Source organism: Emydura macquarii, unplaced genomic scaffold (genome assembly GCF_026122565.2).
Source record: "Emydura macquarii macquarii isolate MOO-44397 ecotype Brisbane River unplaced genomic scaffold, CSIRO-AGI_Emac_v2 contig_3188, whole genome shotgun sequence".
Lineage (NCBI taxonomy): Eukaryota > Metazoa > Chordata > Testudines > Chelidae > Emydura > Emydura macquarii.
In genome coordinates, this window is record NW_027133325.1 from 79,515 (window position 1) to 97,124 (window position 17,610).

Below are 17,610 nucleotides of genomic sequence, written 5' to 3' on the forward strand. Positions count from 1 at the left end.
ATGGGCCGAGCCCTGCCGCCGTGGCAGGATGCCAGGGAACAGGAGATTGTGGCTCAGGGACCCCCTGAAAGAACAGGGGGTGCGAACCCCGCTGCAGCCATGCTGAGGGCCCTGCTCCTTGCCCTGCTCTGGAGGGGTAAGTAAGCGGCGCCTGCAGCCCCAGCGCAGGGAGGAGCAGACCCGTGCTGAGCAGGGCCGGGTCTGTGCCACGGCTTGGAAGGGAGACTGGCCAGAGGGGGAGGGGAACCCAGTGCCCCAGTGCGGCGCTAGGGGCTCTGAGCGGCAGGAGGGGCTGGTTGTATGGATGGAAACTAAATGTCGTGGCATTTGGTGGGGGACCCGTCACCCAGGGCTGGGCTCGCTGGGGCTGCGGGTCGGGAGTGAGGGGCACCGGCAGGGCGGGGCGGGGGGGGCTCAGGGTTGGTCTGTTCTCTCCATCGGCCCCAGTTCGGTCTCTCCGTCCCTGCAGGGTCCCTGGCCCAGGAACCTGGTTATTCCCTGACGGTGCCGCAGTTGGTGTCGGTGCAGGAGGGTCTCTGCGTTCTCGTCCCCTGCAACTTCACGTACCCAGACCAGTACAACAGAGAGAATCCCCAGGACGAACTCTATGGACACTGGTACAAGGGTTCTGCTAACGTGGGCCAGGATCAGCTCGTGGCCAGCAGTGACCCCAGCCGGGAGTTGTCGCAGGAGACCCGGGGCCAGTTCCGGCTGGTGGGGGATCTAGCGCATGGCGACTGCTCCCTGCAAATCGACAACGCCCGACAGACGGATACAGGGAGCTATTTCCTTAGAGTCGAGAGAGGAACATTTAAATACAGTTATATTAAAAAGCCCGGTTACACTGAGCCTCGGATCTCCGTGCTGAGTAAGTGGAGCCGCATCCACCTCTCCTCACATCCCCTGAGCCAGCCCTGCCTGGGGCCCGGTTGGGGCCAGCCCCACTGGAGGTGAAGGCCCTGTGCCCCATGGTCATTCTCTCCCCATGTCTCAGAGCTGACAGAGAAGCCAGAGATCCAGATCTCACCGGTGCAGGGGCTGCCAGAGATGCTGGTGGCCGGGGATCCGGTGACTGTGACCTGCACGGCCCCCGGGCGCTGCTCCGGGACCCCTCCCCGAATCACCTGGACGGGGCCGTTCAGCGACACAGCCAGGGACGTCTGGGTCTCACTGGCGAATGGCACCAGGGCCCACAGCTCCGAGCTGCGCTTCACACCCGCCTGGGGCGATGATGGGAAGAATCTCACCTGCACCGTCACTTACAGCCCAGCACCGGGACCTTCCACCAGCAGAGCCGTCAGCCTCCAAGTCGTCTGTGAGTGACCCCGGCCCCTCCACCCCGGCTGCCCCAGCCCCCTCTGCTGGGATCCCCACCCCTGCGCTACCCCAGACCTGCCCCCAGCCTCCTCCCACCTCACCCTCTGCTGGGATCCTCACCCCCCACCAGTCACCCCCAGCCAATATTACCCCGGCCCCTCCCCCTCCCCCTGATATCTTGGAGCCCCTCCTCTCTTGGGGTTATCACCCCTTCCCTCCCCACCTGGCTGTGGCAACCCCTCCCAGCCGTACCCTCAGATCCCTGTCCCTCCTCTGCTGGGATCCTCCCCAGCCCCAGCCTCCCCATCTCCCAGAATCCTCCTCTGCTGGGATCCACCCCACATTCCAGCCCCCTCTTGCTGGGATTCACCCCACACAGACCAGCCACCCCAGTTCCCCTGAGATCCCCCTGGGCTATCCCACCGCGTCTCCTCCACCACCACCACCACTGCCGGGAGCTGTGGATGCTCTGTGTGGGGCAGAGTGTGAACGCGACCCCGTCGCTGTCCGGCACTAACCAGCGTTAAACCCGCGCCGGGCTCCGTGTCCAGAGACCTCAGCCGGCCCCGCCCCAGGCACAGCCCCACTGATGGCCTGTGAGCCCCACGTTGCAGATCCAGGGCAGAGGGAAACGCAGCGACCGCCTGTGTGATGAGAAGGATCAAGTCTGGCATCGTAGCCACGTCCCTTGTTCCCGTCAGCCCCAGACAGATTTCACAGGGACCCCGTGTGGGAGCCCAGACCCCAGCCCCAGCCCGCACGTCTGCACCCGCCTCGCACGACACGTCCAGGCTGCCAGCACAGACCCGCAGCCCGACCCCCACCCAACTGACCCAGGCCCCGGGACTCGGCGCCGTGGGTCTCTGATGGCCGTGCGATCCTGCCCGCCCAGGCCTGGCCCCTGGGTACCAGCTCGGCTGTTCCGGGCGTGGCTTTTAGCCGCCCCTCTGGGCGCAGGCTCGCGGCAGCGTTACAAAATACACGGCCTGGCCGGCCACGCCAGGCTCCTGGCAAAAACCGAGGGATGGGAGAGAGACGAATCGGGGGGAGGCAGGGGACCCACAAAGGGGTGAGTCTGACGTCCCGGGTGGGGTTGAGGATTCAGCCGGAGCCGGCGGAGGGGCCGGAGTGGTTCAGATCTGTCTCTGCCGCCCTCGGGAGGACGTGTTTGGGGACCGGGACGCTGAGCGCCCGGCTCCAGCAGACGGTGGCACCGAGACGGTGACGCTCGCCCCAGCACCAGGTATTTTTTTCAGGACCCAACAGCGAGCGATGGGCAGAGCAGCCCGGCCCCTCGTTACTGCGTCTGCCAATTAGGCCTCATTTTGGACCCCTCGATTTTGGCCCGTTGGGTTTCGACCCCACACGGTTCTGGTTCCCAGGCGTGACCCTAACTCGGTCCTGGGGCTACGTCAGGCGCCTTTTGGGCCAGATTCACTTGGGCCTCTTGCTTCCGTGTCCCACCCACGGTTCCTGCCCAGGGGATTGTGACACTTCAGGGACGATCCCGTCTCCCCGCTGGGCTCACAAGGAGGGTCAATGTCCAGGCTCAGTGATGACGAGATCCTCCCGTTGCTGTCCAGCCCCCCTGACCCCACGTCTGGTTTGTGTTGCAGACCCGCCCAGGCCCCCCAACATCACCTGGACCCTGACCAGGAACAAACACCCCGGTGAGAGGCCGCGCTGCGAGTCCCGGGTGTCAGCGAGTGCGTCCTAGGTCCTGCTCTGCCCGCGCTCAGGGCCAGGGGCCAGGCTCAGCCGGGCCAGGCCGGTTCAAGCCCAGAGCAGGACCCCGGGGAAAGCTACAGGGCTGCAGGGAGGGTGGTGGGAGGGGCAGGCCTGGGTCCCTCTGTCTCCAGACTCCAGTGCGGTGCTAGGAGTCGCTGACCAGTAGCAGGAGATGGGTTAGGAAGTGATCTCTGCAACGGAGACCTGCTGCCATGGAGAGGCACCGGGATTATGGGCCCCACTGCAGAGGGGCCGTGTCTCTGCACTGGGGGAGAGTCCCTGTAGAACCCGCGCCCCACCCCAGAGGTAGCTTCCTCTTCACACTGGGTGAGAGTTCCCAGTAGAAACATCTGCCATGCTCCACCCCAGAGGTGGCTGCATCTTGGCTCCTTGACAGTGGATGTCTGGCGGGACCTAACCCACCTGCTGATCTATTCCAGTGCTGGGCCCGGTCGTGCGGGGAGCTGAGGGTGATGACCTGTCTCTGGAGACCCAGGAGGGCGACTCGCTGACCCTGATCTGTAAGGCTGGGAGCACACCCGTGGCCACCCTGCGCTGGGCGAAAGCCAACGAGTCCCTGAGTCCCGGCCTGGGAGGGGTCGGGCGCCTGGAGCTGTCGAATCTCAGCAGAGGGGACGCTGGGGAGTATCGGTGCTGGGCGAAGAATCGCTACGGGTCGGCCAGCCGGGCCCTCCGTGTGCACGTGCAGGGTGAGGTGCTGGGGGGGCCATGCTGCAGGTAGTGGGGCTTGTGGGGGGACTCCTGGGTTCTGTCTGGGGCTCAGGGAGGGCAGTGGGGGGCTAGTGGTTAGAGCAGGGGGCTGGAGTCCAGGAGACCTGGGTTCTCTCTCCAGCCATGCCTCACGCTGTGTGATTTTTGCAGTTGCGGAGGAACCCGCCAGCCTGCTGGGCCTCGGGTTGGCCTGTGGGCTGCTGGTCGCCGTCGGCTGCTCCGTTCTCGTGTGCTGGGTGGTCAAGTGAGTCTGACGCCTCCCGCACTGACCCCCAGCTGCTCCCCCGCGATCCCTCGGAGATCCCCGGCCATCCCGCAGGGCTATGCCAGCCCTCCCCCACAGTGAGACCCCCCCAGCCCCTCTCCTGGGCTATCCCAGTCCCCTTCCCTCTAGCTTCCCCCAGTGGGGACCCCCCCATGGCTATTCTGCCCCTCCACTCCCCGCTCGCACCTCCTGGGTCCATCTTGATCCGTTTCCCTGCAGGCTGCGGAGCCGGGGGACGGCATCTCCTACTGCCGTGGCTAAGGAGACAGCTAACGGGACCCAGGGGGAGCAGCCAGCCGACGACGACGCCGGCCTGATCTATAGTAACATCAGCAACCTCCCCATGGTAGGTACCTGGGACTGCCCTTCCACCCCGACCCATCTCTGCCCCTCACGTCTTCTCTCCCCCCTGCTTCCGACCCTCTTCACTAATGCACAAATATCAGCCAGCCTTTCGCAGGGGAATCCAACCCTTCAGGCATGCCTGGTGCAAGAAATGCACAAACCCCGAATGCACCAACCAGGCAAGAAATGCATTTCTGTGGCTGCCTGCTATGGTGTGAGATTCTTGTGATCAGCCAATGCGTGCACAGTGCACTGGGCGTGTTACAAATATACGCAGCATGCAGAAAATGCAATAGATGCATCAGTGTAGATTACGTAGCTACAAGATGTGTGGGATGAAATACTGAATGCACAGTGCATAAAATGCACACGGACTCATGCAACTTGCTAATGCATGGCCCATGCAGGCAATGCAGAGAATGCGTTAACTGAGCTGGTGCTGCCATAGGGTGCAGGGATTCGGCTCGTGCCTGCAGCGTGTGTAAAACACACCCAAGCCCATGTATCCTGCTAGTCCATGCCAGGTGTAGGAAATGCATTTGCATGGAGGGAGGGGGAAACAAGGCCCAGGGAACCCCATGCAATCAGCTCAGCAGGGTGGATGCAAGTCTCCTGCACTGCCTGGTGTCTCTACCTTGCTTCTCGCTCAGGATGACACGACTCTGGCAGCTCGCCGGACGAAAGGCATCCAGGACGGGGCCGCAGCAGCGCAGGACCCGTCAGGCCCTGGGGAGCTGGCAGAGCCGCACTACGCCTCCATCGACTTCTCCAAGGTGCAGCACAAAGGGGGGCAGTCCCCGGAGGAACTTGCCACGGAATACTCTGAGATCCGGCTGAAATAGCCCTGTTGCGCCGTGGACCCAGGCTGGGCGTCTCCAACCTGGCCTGTGCAGGCGGCAAATGGTCACAGTGAGGAGGGAAGGCGGTGGGGGTTGGGCCCGGGATGTGGGAAACATGGGTGCAAATCCCTGCTCCTCCCCAGGACTCAGGGCAGAGTCAACTATTCCTTGGAGGTGCTGGAGCTCTGCATTCTGGGGAGGCATCCCAGGGTCCTCTGCAGCTGTGTCCCAAAAGCCTGCCCCCTCATGTACAACCCCCAACCCCCCAAAACCCCACCAGGGGGAAAGAGACCCTCTCATCCCTCAGCCACAGAGCGTCTCCCGTCTACCCTGCCTGAGCCCTCACCAACTCGTTTCACGGATGGACAGGATTTTCAAGCTCGGGGCAGCAGCTGGCTGGAGCGCAGGGTTGGGCTCCTGGCTAAGGTGCTGGCCTGGGACTCAGCGTTCCTGGCTTCTACTATCTGCGCCACCAGAGACAAAAGTTTGGGCTTGTCACTGCATCTGTCTGGCCTCAGTTTCCCCCCCTTGAATATGGGGATAATAATCCCGCCCTGGCCTACTTGGGTTATAGACTCTTCAGGGCAGGGACGGTCTCTCGCTGTGTGTCCGTGCAGCTCCTAGCACAACGGGTTCCTGATCTCAGTGGCAGGGTCGGTGCAGCAGGCAATTGGCTGGAGACCCAATCTCAGCCAGGGTTTCCAAAGTAACGATAGCAGCACAAATACCAGGCAGGCCTAGGACCTTGCAGGTCATCCGTGCAGGTTTTCACACTGTTTATAAAGGTAATAGCGGTGATGCAATATACGTCGCCGTCTGTCAGACCTTTGACTTGGTACTGCACGTCATTGAGATTAAAAAGCTAGACCAATATAAAACTACCGTGGCCAGATTCAACTGCTTCAAAAGCTGACTAACTGATAGATCTCAGCATGTAATTGTAAATGAGGGATCACCATCGAGGGAGGGTGTTTCCAGTGCAATCCCGCAGGGGTCTGTCTTCGGCCCTGCGCTATTTAACACCTTTCTTAATGACCTGGGAGGCAACATCAAATCATCCGTGATCAAGTTTGTAGATGACACAAAAACCAGGGGAGTGGTAAATAAGGAAGAGGACAGGTCGGTGATATTTGCTGGCTGGGGGACTCTCTCCTGGGGAGGCAGCTGTCACCCAGGCTGGCTTGTGTGGGGGCATTTAGTATATTGTGTGACATCAGTACGTCAGAATCGTAATAATTCGTGTGAGATATGCCATGTCAGGTACTGTTAGAAAGGATATATTGTGCTGAGTAAGATAATAATACTCATGTTCATGTAGTATATGTGAAATGCAAGTTAAGGATGTATTTGATATTTCTGTATGTCATTTTGGGCTGGCTGGGACACACCCCAGACAGAGGCGGCAGGTGAATCGCCCGCTTAATGGCCCATCAAAACCTTTACAGAAGCAAAGGGCCCAGGAAGAAGCTGAAGGCATACCTGAAGAGTTACCAGGATTGGCCCATGTGACTCTGGGCTCCATTTTAGTTCTTGTAATATTCCACAGGCCGCATGGCCAGGGACAGAGGGTTTACAAGATCAAACCACAAAAACCATTTTGTCTTTGTTCCTGTCCAGCTGCAGACACACACCTACCTCTGGATCAGTTCATCTTGCAACTGAACCAAAGGACTTAGACCCATCCAGGTACTGGATGTGTACCAGAGGGAACTATACAAGCCTGTAACTGCGCATTTCTTCCAGAAACCCAATGTATATGGACTTTCAAATCATTTGTATGCATCTGATTGTTTAATCCTTTAACATTTCTCTTATGGTTTGTTTCTTTCTTTTTACAATAAACCTTTAGTTTTAGTTACTAAAGGATTGGCCGGCAGCGTGGTATTTTGGGTAAGATCCAGACTTGTAGTGATCTGGTGCTGTGGCTGACCCTGTGGGGTCAGGAGCAACCTTTTTAGTAAAGAGCAGAGAGTTTAAATAACTGGTCTCTTTACTGGACCCAGAGGCTGATGGGGGGCTGGAGACTAAAATGCAGTAAAGGGGCTGTGTGTATTTGTGTACTGGCTTCTTGATAACTGGTTTGGGGAATCAGAAGCGCTGTTTGTGGCTGGTTGGGAAGCCTGGGTTCAGCGCCTCCCACCAGCGCTGGGAGAATCTGCTCTCCTTTTACAGCCTGCCCTGACCTTGGCATTATCAGGTGGCTGCCCTAGGCATGGAAGGGTCACAACAGGCTGCGTCAGTCCAAGCACAGTCAGCGGGCAGTTCAGCGGCTAGTTCTCCAGCATAAATGATGGCTCGGACTTGTAGGAGAGTGTAGGAAGCCGCAGTGGCCTTCCCCGGAGAGAGAGCCCAAGGGACAGCGCGAGCCGCCTGAATGGACCAAACCAGGCCCAGCCGCTAAGTCTGCCCAGCAACGAGGGAACCGGGCCGCGATAGGACCGCCCAGCCAGTCCAATCAGCAGCAGCGGGGCGGAGCCCCCACAGGAAGGGGCGGTATAAAGGCCCAGCTCCTGAGCTCAGTCAGAGGTAGACCGCCACCGGAGACAGACGTGCTGCCCCGCCAGCAGCAGCCTAGGCCGGAGCAGAGCTGCCAACCAATCTCGGCCCCACCCGGGCCTGGAGACTGGGTAGGGCCTTCCCGGAGCTGGACCAGGCAACCCGGCCAGAAAGACTGGGCCGAGGTACCCTGACCTTGGGACTGGACCAGGTCACTGGAACCCCAGGACTAGGCAGAGGCCCCAGAGCAACCTGGGTGGAGGATACCCCCTGAGGCCGGACCAGACCTGGAGGAGCTGCCGGCCGCCAAGCTCCCTGAGTTGGGACAGGACCTGGAGGAGCTGCTGGAAGCCGATCCCCTCCCCGTGCCAAACGACCTGGAGGAGCTGCCCCTTGAGGAGGTGCTCCCCGCATTGCTTCCCGTGGATGAGGAGGGACTGATGGGCCTACCCTGGACCGAGTACCCACGATACCGAGGAGACAGGTACTGGGCCAGCGGGGAGGAAGTAGCCCAGGGGCAGCCAAACCTGTGGCTGAATCTGAGGCCTGGTCGGTGTGTTGTGGCGGGAGCCCCGCTGACATGGTCGCAACCGCTTTTGCCACTGCTAGGGCCCTGGGCTGGGACGCAGTGGAGACGGGTGGGCCTGCGTCCACCTCTCCTCCCCTTCCCTAGCCACCCCGGGGAGAGCCTTCTGCTCCCTACAGCTCCACAGAGCGCCAGACTGCTCGCTCCCCCTGCCTAAGGGTCAAGCAATAGACTGCTTGCTCACTGAGAGCGAGCTATTTCCCCTTGTGTAGGAAGGCGCTGTGGCCTCCTCCGGAGACAGAGCCTGAGGGAGGACCCCAACACCCAGGCTAGAGAGGGCAGCCCGGTGACAGAGAGTAAAGAGTTAAAAACTGGACAAGTGGTCAGGCCTAAATTACAGGGAACAGGGTCATGGCACGGGCAAACCTTGTTTCTGTTAATTGGTGTGAATTTTAGTTAGTCTGTTCTCTCTCTTCTTCTCCTTCCTTCCTGGCCATCTGCGCAGGGAATGAGTCTACGCAAGGCCTTTTGGTGGGAAAAAAGCGTTATCTTCCTTCTCCCCCGACATGCCTTTACTTCAAAGTTTGTGAGTGTAAAATGTATAGTTTTTAAGGTGATGTGCCTGCCCTCTGTATGGTAATCCTGTAAACAACAAACAGGGGCGGGTATAATTGTATTCATTATTAGTTGTTAATATTCATTTTATAGGTGTCAATGTAACCAAATGAGGGTCTATGGGGAGTTGCTGGAAATATATACATTTACATACTGGTATGGATAAAAGAATTGTAAAGTAACCCCCTCATTGCTCACTCGCGGCGTCGAGGTGAAACAAGTAGGCAATAAAGGGTTCTGTCTCCCCAATCCACCCCCGGGACAACCTGTTTGATTATTTCTAACAGGACTGTCTGTGTCAAATGCTCTGAATAAATATTTGCCTCGCCCCCCCCCCCTTGAACTGTTCATATTATTCCTTTGCCTGCTAAGTATAATGAGTGACATTATGCATTTTTAAGGAGCCACTATTAAACCATTCAATGATCCGATGAGCTAGGCCACACCTGTTCCACATGTAGGTTTGGCACCCTTTTTTGAGGATTTCTGAGTCTGGGAATGGTGGGCTGCGAGGGGAAGAGAGGAATGCAGCTTGGCAGGGGACGTTGGTGGATAACCTAAGGTTGGGGGACTTTGCTGCTCCAGAAACCTGGGTTCAGAATTGGGCCATTTGGGTAAGGTGAACATCCACACGCCTCCCCGAATCTACAGCCTCGGGAATAGGGAATAAATCCCAGATAACATCCCACGCTGCAGCCTGCAGTTCCACAGGTTCCTCTCTGCCACCGGGGAATGGATCACCTCCAGTACCAAGGCCATTGGCAGACTTCCTCTGGGGTGTAGTATTTTGGCTCCTGCCTTATCTCTGGCCTTGGTTCTGGCTTTAGTTCTGGTTTTGATTTCTCCTTCGGTTCTTGCTGCTCCCTGAGGTCTACTGGATCGAGGGGTGGATAGCAAGGTCGGTCATATCCTACCCAAGCAGCCATGGAATGCACCCACAGGAACATCCACAGTTCTGAAAAACAAAATCACTTCATTCCTTTTGGCCTTTGGCTAATGAACTGTAACGCTTCACCTGAGAAATGTGAGCCCACCAGTGCTGGCCCTCATGGGATAAGCAAACCAGAGATGGATGGATCATGTCAGCGACCAAATAGGGGCCCTTCCATCGAGGCACTGGAGAGGGATAGCCAGAAAGGGAGGAAAAGAAGAGAAATAACAGACTCTAATTAGATTCACACCAATTTAGCAGAAACAAGGTTTGCCTGTGCCATGACCCCATTCCCTGTAACTTAGGCCAGACCATTTGTCCAACCTTTAACTCTTTACTCTCCTACAATGATAATTTGGTTTTTAGAAATGTTTCACAGAGATGTTGGCTATTTAAAACAAATGGTCACTGGAATAAATTCACTGGATAGGAATTTTTCACACAAAAAAGCACAAATTTTTCAGTTCCCCTGCCTCACGCCCATCTGTCGTACTTTAAAATATCTTCCGGATACAGAAAAAACTGGACTTTTTCATTATTAACATTCGATAGATGGATAGATAGATAGATAGTGACTGGGGATAATGACTGATAATTAACTCTTGCCCTCCCAGAGCAGTAAGAGACGGACCCCAGTCACCAGGATCCCATGTCACCAGCCATGTCTGGTTCTGATCTCGGTCTTGGGCTCCAAGTTTTCCCAGCGAATCTAATTGTGAATTGAATCAATATTGTGCTTTACTCAGTGATTGCAAATACAGAGACTCTTGTTAATAACGTATACTTCATTGACACATACTTCAACTGGTACCTTCATTTACACTCATACACAGAGACAGGCATACACAGACAGAGAGACAGATCAACACACATAGGGGTCTCAGAGATGTTATATTTACCAGCCTCTTGGTGCTCGTGGTAGTCACTGGCCAGGTAACTGTAGCACAAGGGTGAGGAGCAAGGTTCTGCTGATGCGCACCGGTTCTCCTGGATGGTTGGTGATGTAAACCCGAACCTCCAGCCTGCATCTTTCTGTCCCATTTTATAGAAAAAAGATCCCATGTCAGTCTATGGGTTTTTGCTCTGTCTTGCTGCATCTGCATTTAATATGATCCTCGATCACCCACATTGTTGCAAGCCTGATCAGATTTTGTCCTTTGAAGTGGGCTGACTCCAGAGTTATCAGAGTGGACTCCTCTTCGGCCAGTTGAGTGGTAAAAGTTATTATCTTCGCTCCTTTCTTCCTCCCTCAAACGTTGGAGATGAGGCTGGTGTTTTCTTCATCATGTTTCGACATCCCTTTCTGAGACCAATTCTTCGATCACTCCCCCTGTCTACACCCACCTCAATTGCTCAGCCATTCACACTCCAAACACTCAGTGCCAACTCCTAGCTGAAGAACTCACATGTCTTTTAAAGCAAACATTATTTCATTTTTACAAATGTCTTTCACAATTCGGTCGGTATATGTAATTACATTTCACTGTGTGGCTTCTCATACTTAAGCACATATAAAATAGGACTTTTACAAATATTCTGAAGGTGGGTAAAATCAACAGATAAAATGGTCAGTGGAGTGGTTTTACAAATAATCTTAAAACAGATAGAATTAATCAAAGTAAAGACAGACTTGAATTCTTACTGAATAACCATGTCGGACTGGAATGTAGGACTTACAGAGAATAGCTTAGACAAAAACCTGGGATCTCTTGTTCCTAAAGAGTAAATGGATATGTTAAAAAGACTGAAGTGAACATTTCAAAGGGTAGAACGATACGAGTCAGTTGAGGTTTTAGCTTTTGATTAAAGGTGCCATGTATCAGGCTGAAGTGCCTCTTGGTAGGAAGAGGGGAGGGGCTGTTTGTGGCTCTGTTCCTTCGTGTACTTCATTAACACAGGATACGGCCAACAGGGGAAGTTGGCAGGAGGCTGGTGCTGAATTTCTGTGAGTGCATCTCCCCTCCCCCCACGGCCCCGCCAGCACCACTTCTGCTTTTGGGTTCCTGTGCACGCCACTTCCCCAGCTCTGAATCACAGACCCAGGGGAGGCAGGGCTGCAGGGTGCAGGGGCAGGCACTGGGCCCCTCGCGGAAGGTCTAGGGGTGAGTAGAACTGGGGGGGGAACTGGATGGTCTGAGGAGACCGGTCAGTGCCCCTCAATCTTGACCCACACCCCCTGATACCCCAGCTCTGAGATCCCCACCCCCACAGATCTACCAGGGCCCCTCACACCTGAGAGGGTCCTACCCCAGGGCTCCCCCACCACGGGGGTCACACTGGAGCCGTCGGCTCCGGCGGGAGGGGGAAGCGCGTAGAGCAGGGACTTCCCCAGCTCTCATCTCTGAGCCGCCTTCCCAAAAATGCCTGAGGACAGCGAGGGACAGTGGGAAATGCAACTGTTGGGTTCCCCTTCCCTGGGGGTGGGATTTGGAGCAGGGGAGGTGCCAGCACTGTGGAGGGGGCAGCTATAGGTCCCCATGGGGAGCACATAGGTGTAAACACCCCATTGCCCCTGGGGATGTGGGTTGGCTCAAAGGGGGCCATACCGGACACAAACTGCTGGGGATCCCAGACCCCGCTCAGGGCAGGGCAGACCCCCCAGGACAGGGATGGGGGTTGGGTCTCTTGGGGTCACCAATCCCCTGCTCCCCCAGCCTCTGTCAGAGGAACCCATCCCACCCTGCTCTGGGCTGGTGGCAGACCTTGGGTCATTGGGTGAATCCAGGCTGAGACCTGACCAGTTCACTGCACCAGTGACCAGCTGCAAGGCGCTAGAACTCCAGCCTTGCTCAGAGGAAGAGCCTCCCTTTGATTGGCTGCCCTGCCCACTTGCCCCGCCTCCTGGGGAAAAGTAGCCAATGTGAATTGTTCCAGGAGGGAAACTGCTCCTCCCTCCCCTCAGGAGCTGGGAGGAGTTTTCATGCAGGGGAGGGAAAGTGGAGAGCGGCCTGTACCATTTTCACGGGGGTGCAAGGAGTGATTCCCCCGTACCATTCTCACAAAATCGGAGCAAAGAGGCAGGGAAAAGCCCGTACCATTTTAACAGGTGAGGAGGGGAGGAGAAGGAGGAACTGGCCCATACCATTCTCACAGGAGCGGGGTGAGAAGTGGCCCCTGACATTCTCAGAAGAGGGGGCGAGGAGAGATTGGCCTGTACCATTTTCACAGGGAAGGAGAGTCCTGGCTGGGAGGAGAAGGGTGGAGGGGGGGCAGTGTGGGGCGGGAGGAGCAGCTTTACAGCCCAGTCAGAGGGGGCGGAGGCCGTGAGCTCTTTCCCCTCTGCCCCGCTGCCGTCCGGGGTCGCTTTCCCCACATCCAGGCCACCCGGCCCTGCTGGCTCCCTGCAGAACTGAGCCCCTCGCCGCGGGAGCGACACCAGCCCCGGGCGGTGAGGAGCCGACGGGCCGCACACAACAGGGTGTTGGAGACGAAGCCCAAACCTGGCGATTGTCACAGCCGATCTCGGGAGTTTCCAGCCTTTTGTAGCCACTCGCGTGATTCTCGAGCCAATCTCGGGCATTTTCAGACAATGTCACGACGTTTAGAGTAAATCTGCGGGTTTTCAGTGAATTTCAGGGGATTTTCTGCCAGTGCCGTGCTGCTCCCTGACATCTCGGGAGTTTTAGCAGATCCCAGAATCCTGGCACCACAGAACCACAGGGCTGGAGGGGACCTCGAGGGTCGTCTGGTCTGAACCCTGCCCGGATGCAGGGTTTGTTGTGTGTAACGCGCCCCAGACAGAAGCTGTCCAGTCTCCTCTCCACACCTCCAGTGAAGGAGCTGCCACCATCGCTGAGACCTCTGCTCCGCTGTCCTGCTGCTCTTACCGTCAGGACGTTTTTCCTGAGTTTCCTCTAACTCTGCTCTGCTCTAGTGTGCTGAGGTTGTGATCCACCCCGACTCCCAGATCCTTCTCCACAGGGCTGCTGCCAAACTGTATCTGTGCATTTGGTTTTTCTTCCCTAACTGCAGGACTTCTCATTGGAGTTTGTTCAATTTCATTTTGTTGCCTATAGCCCGGTTCTCCCATTTATCAAGATCCCTCTGAATTTTGGCTCTCTCCTCCAAAGTGCTGGCAGCCCTCCCTGCTTTGTGTCATCAGCAGATCTGATCAGTCTGTTCTCTATGCCTGCGTCCAGGGCAGTAATAAAGCACTGGACCCAGAACAGATCCCTGTGGAATCCCACTCGAGACCTCCCTCCAATCTGACATCCTTCCATGAATCGTTACTCTTCGTTTGCGGTTCTGTTTGTGGTTGTTTAACCATCTGTGTATCCACTTAACGGTCTGTGCCCCCCAGATGGCCTCTGCTCTCACATTCCCACCACCCGTCTGTCTCTAGGTCTGTTCCAGCCGGACACCCCAGCCATGGGCCGAGTCCTGCCGCCGTGTCAGGATGCCGGGGAACAGGAGATCGTGGCTCAGGGGCCCTCCCACCGTACAGGGGATGCGGCTCCTCTGGCAGCCACACTGAGGGCCCTGCTCCTCGCCCTGCTCTGGAGGGGTAAGTAAGCGGCGCCTGCAGCCCCAGCGCAGGGGGGAGCAGACCCGTGCTGAGCAGGGCCGGGTCTGTGCCAAGGCTTGGAAGGGAGACTGGCCAAAGGGGGAGGGGAACCCAGTGCCCCAGTGCGGCGCTAGGGACTCTGAGCGGCAGGAGGGGGCTCGTTGTATGGATGTAAACTAAATGTCGTGACATTTGGTGGAGGACCCGTCACCCAGGGCTGGGCTCGCTGGGGCTGCGGGTCGGGAGTGAGGGGCACCGGCAGGGCGGGGCGGGGGGAGCTCAGGGTTGGTCTGTTCTCTCCATCGGTCCCAGTTCGGTCTCTCCGTCCCCGCAGGGTCCCTGGCCCAGGTACCTGGTTATTCCCTGACGGTGCCGCAGTCGGTGTCGGTGCAGGAGGGTCTCTGCGTTCTCGTCCCCTGCAACTTCACGTACACAGCCCGGTACGACAGAGAGAATCCCCAGGACAAACTCTATGGGCACTGGTACAAGGGTTCTGCTAATTTTTACGTTGATCCGCCCATGGCCAGCAGTGACCCCAGCCGGGGGGTGTCACAGGAGACCTGGGGCCGGTTCCAGCTGGTCGGGGATCCTGCGCGTGGCGACTGCTCCCTGCAAGTCGACGACGCCCAACGGACGGATGGAGGGAGATATTTCCTTAGAGTCGAGAGAGGATCTTTTAAACACAGCTACAGCATCTTTTCCAGTTACACAGAGCTTTGGCGGGACCTAACCTGCCTGCTCATCTTGTCCAGTGCTGGGCCCGGTCGTACGGGGAGCTGAGGATGATGACCTGTATGTAGAGGGTGACTTCCTGACCCGAAACTTTGAGGCTGGGAGCAAACCCATGACTACCCTGAGCTAGACCAAAGCCAATGAGTCCCCGAGTACCGGCCCAGGAGGGGTCGGGTGCCTGGAGCTGTCAAATCCCAGCAGAAGGGACTCTGGGGAGTATCAGTGCTGGGCGAAGAATCCCTACGGGTCGGCCAGCCAGGCCCTGCATGAGCACGTGCGGGGTAATGTGCTGGGGGGCCAGGCTGCTTCTTACTTGGGTTCTGTGTGGTCAAGTGAGTCTGACGCCTCCCCCCCCACCCCCCAGCTGTTCCCCCATGATCCCTCACAGATCCCCTGCCATTCCTCTGGGCCATGCCAGCCCTCCCCCACAGTGAGACCCCCAAGCCCCAGTCCCAGGCTACCCCAGTCCCCTTCCCTCTAGCTTCCCCCATGGGTGCCCCCCCATATGGCTAGTCTACCCCTCCCCTTCCCGCTTGCACCTCATGGGTCCATCCTTGATCCGTTTCCCTGCAGGCTGGAGGTGGGGGCCGGCACCCCCCAGTGCAGTGGCTAACAGCTAATGGGACTCAGGGGGACAATCCGGCTGATGATGCTGGCCTGATCTATTGTAACATCATAAACCTTCGCGTGGAAGGTACCTGGGACTGCCCTTCCCACCCCACCCCATCTCTGCCCCCCACTTCTTCTCTTCCCCCCTGCTTCCAACCCTCTTCACTAATGCACGAATATCAACCAGCCTTTCACCAGAGAATCCAACTCTTCAGGCGTGCCCGGTGCAAGAAATGCACAAACTCCCCACTCAACAACGTGGGTTCCGTAAACTGCGTGTGATCCCCTCCGGCGTGCAGCCTGCAGAAAATGCATCTCATCCCAGGGGTCTTACTCAGACAGGCGGAAAGGCAGCGAATGCATTCATGTGCTTGCACAACGTGAACGGGACTAGATCGTGGCTGAAATGCTGCGAACGCCTGGGCATCTCCCGAATACACCAACCAGGCAAGAAATGCATTTCTGCGACTGTGACTAGTATGAGGTGCCTGTGATCAGCCAATGCATGCACAGTGCACTGAGCGTGTTGCAAATATATGCAGCATGCAGAAAATGCAGTGGATGCATCAGCGTAGATTATGCAGCTACGGGATGCGTGGGATGAAATACTGCATGCACGGTGCGTGAAATGTACACAGCCCCATGCAGCTTGCTAATGCATGGCCCATGCAGGCAATGCAGAGAAAGCGTTAACTGAGCTGGTGCTGACATAGGGTGCAGGGGATCGGCTCGTGCTTGCAGCGTTTCTAAAACGCACCCAAGCCCGTGTGTCGTGCTAGTCCATCCCCAGTACAGGAAATGCATTTGCATGGAGGGAGGGGGAAACAAGGTCCAGGGAACCCCATGCAATCAGCTCAGCAGGATGGATGCAAGTCTCCTGCACTGCCTGGTGTCTTTGCCTTGCTTCTCGCTCAGGATGGCACGACTCTGGCAGCTCGCTGGACCAAAGGAATCCAGGACGGGGCCGCAGCAGCGCAGGGTCCGTCAGGCCCCGGGGAGCTGGCAGAGCTGCACTACGCCTCCATCGACTTCTCCGAGGTGCAGCACAAAGGGGGGCAGCCCCTGGAGGATCTCACCAGGGCCTGTGATCTGAGTCGCAGGGTCTGTGCAGCACGCAATAGGCTGGAGGCCCAATCTCAGCCAAGGTTTCAAAAGCACGATAGCAGCACAAATACCAAGCAGGCCTAGGACCTTGCAGGTCGTCCGTCCAGGTTTTCACACTGTTGATAAAGGTAATAGCGGTGATGCAATATACGTCGCCGTCTGTCAGACCTTTGACTTGGTACCGCACGTCATTGAGATTAAAAAGCTAGAAGGATATAAAACTACCATGGCTTGATTGAATGGCTTCAAATCTAGCTGACTAACTGATAGATCTCAGCATGTAATTGTAAATGAGGGATCACCATCGAGGGAGGGTGTTTCCAGTGGGATCCCGCAGGGGTCTGTTGTTGGCCCTGCGCTATTTAACACCTTTATTAATGACCTGGGAGGCAACATCAAATCATCCGTGATCAAGTTTGTAGATGACACAAAAACTGGGGGAGTGGTAAATAAGGAAGAGGACAGGTCGGTGATATTTGCAGGCTGGACAACTCTCTCCTGGGGAGGCAGCGACTCTGAAAACGATTTGGGGGATAATCGGCTGAACATGAGCTGGAGATGAATCTGCAAATCACTGTGTGCAGAGCTAGCAGGAGCGACCCCCAGCTATTCCCAGGTATCGCTACAGGGCAGGGAGTGGGGCACGGGGCCTTTCCCCTCTAGGGGGCGCTAGCTCCGACCCGGCCCCAGGGTGGGGCTGGCTGGGTCAGGGCAGGGGTTGCAGGATCTATCCCAGGCTCTTGCTGTGTTCCAGCTCCCAGAGGCGGCCGCACTCGGGCATTTATTGAAATCAGCTGCAAACTCGTGTTAATGGCGACTGGATTCTTGCTGGCCTATTACCTCACCCTGCTCTATTACAGATGGTAA

At 57.0% G+C, this 17,610-nt stretch overlaps 1 protein-coding gene across 1 annotated transcript; it reads left to right on the forward strand.

The window, feature by feature from the left end:
• LOC137142160 (sialic acid-binding Ig-like lectin 13) lies at positions 1 to 17,610 on the forward strand. The gene is made up of 7 exons (XM_067531384.1): positions 1 to 136; positions 470 to 861; positions 909 to 923; positions 997 to 1,315; positions 2,934 to 2,987; positions 3,486 to 3,755; positions 17,498 to 17,610. The coding sequence occupies exons 1-7, from the start codon at positions 1 to 3 to the stop codon at positions 17,608 to 17,610; spliced, it is 1,299 nt and encodes a 432-aa protein (XP_067387485.1).

Bases quoted from the DNA above. Each gene is read 5' to 3' on its own strand.
- LOC137142160 (XM_067531384.1), top strand. From the start codon at position 1: ATGGGCCGAGCCCTGCCGCCGTGGCAGGATGCCAGGGAACAGGAGATT. The intron at 2,988-3,485 runs GTGAGAGGCCGC...GATCTATTCCAG, and splicing joins GACCAGGAACAAACACCCCG to TGCTGGGCCCGGTCGTGCGG. The intron at 3,756-17,497 runs GTGAGGTGCTGG...GCTGTGTTCCAG, and splicing joins CCTCCGTGTGCACGTGCAGG to CTCCCAGAGGCGGCCGCACT.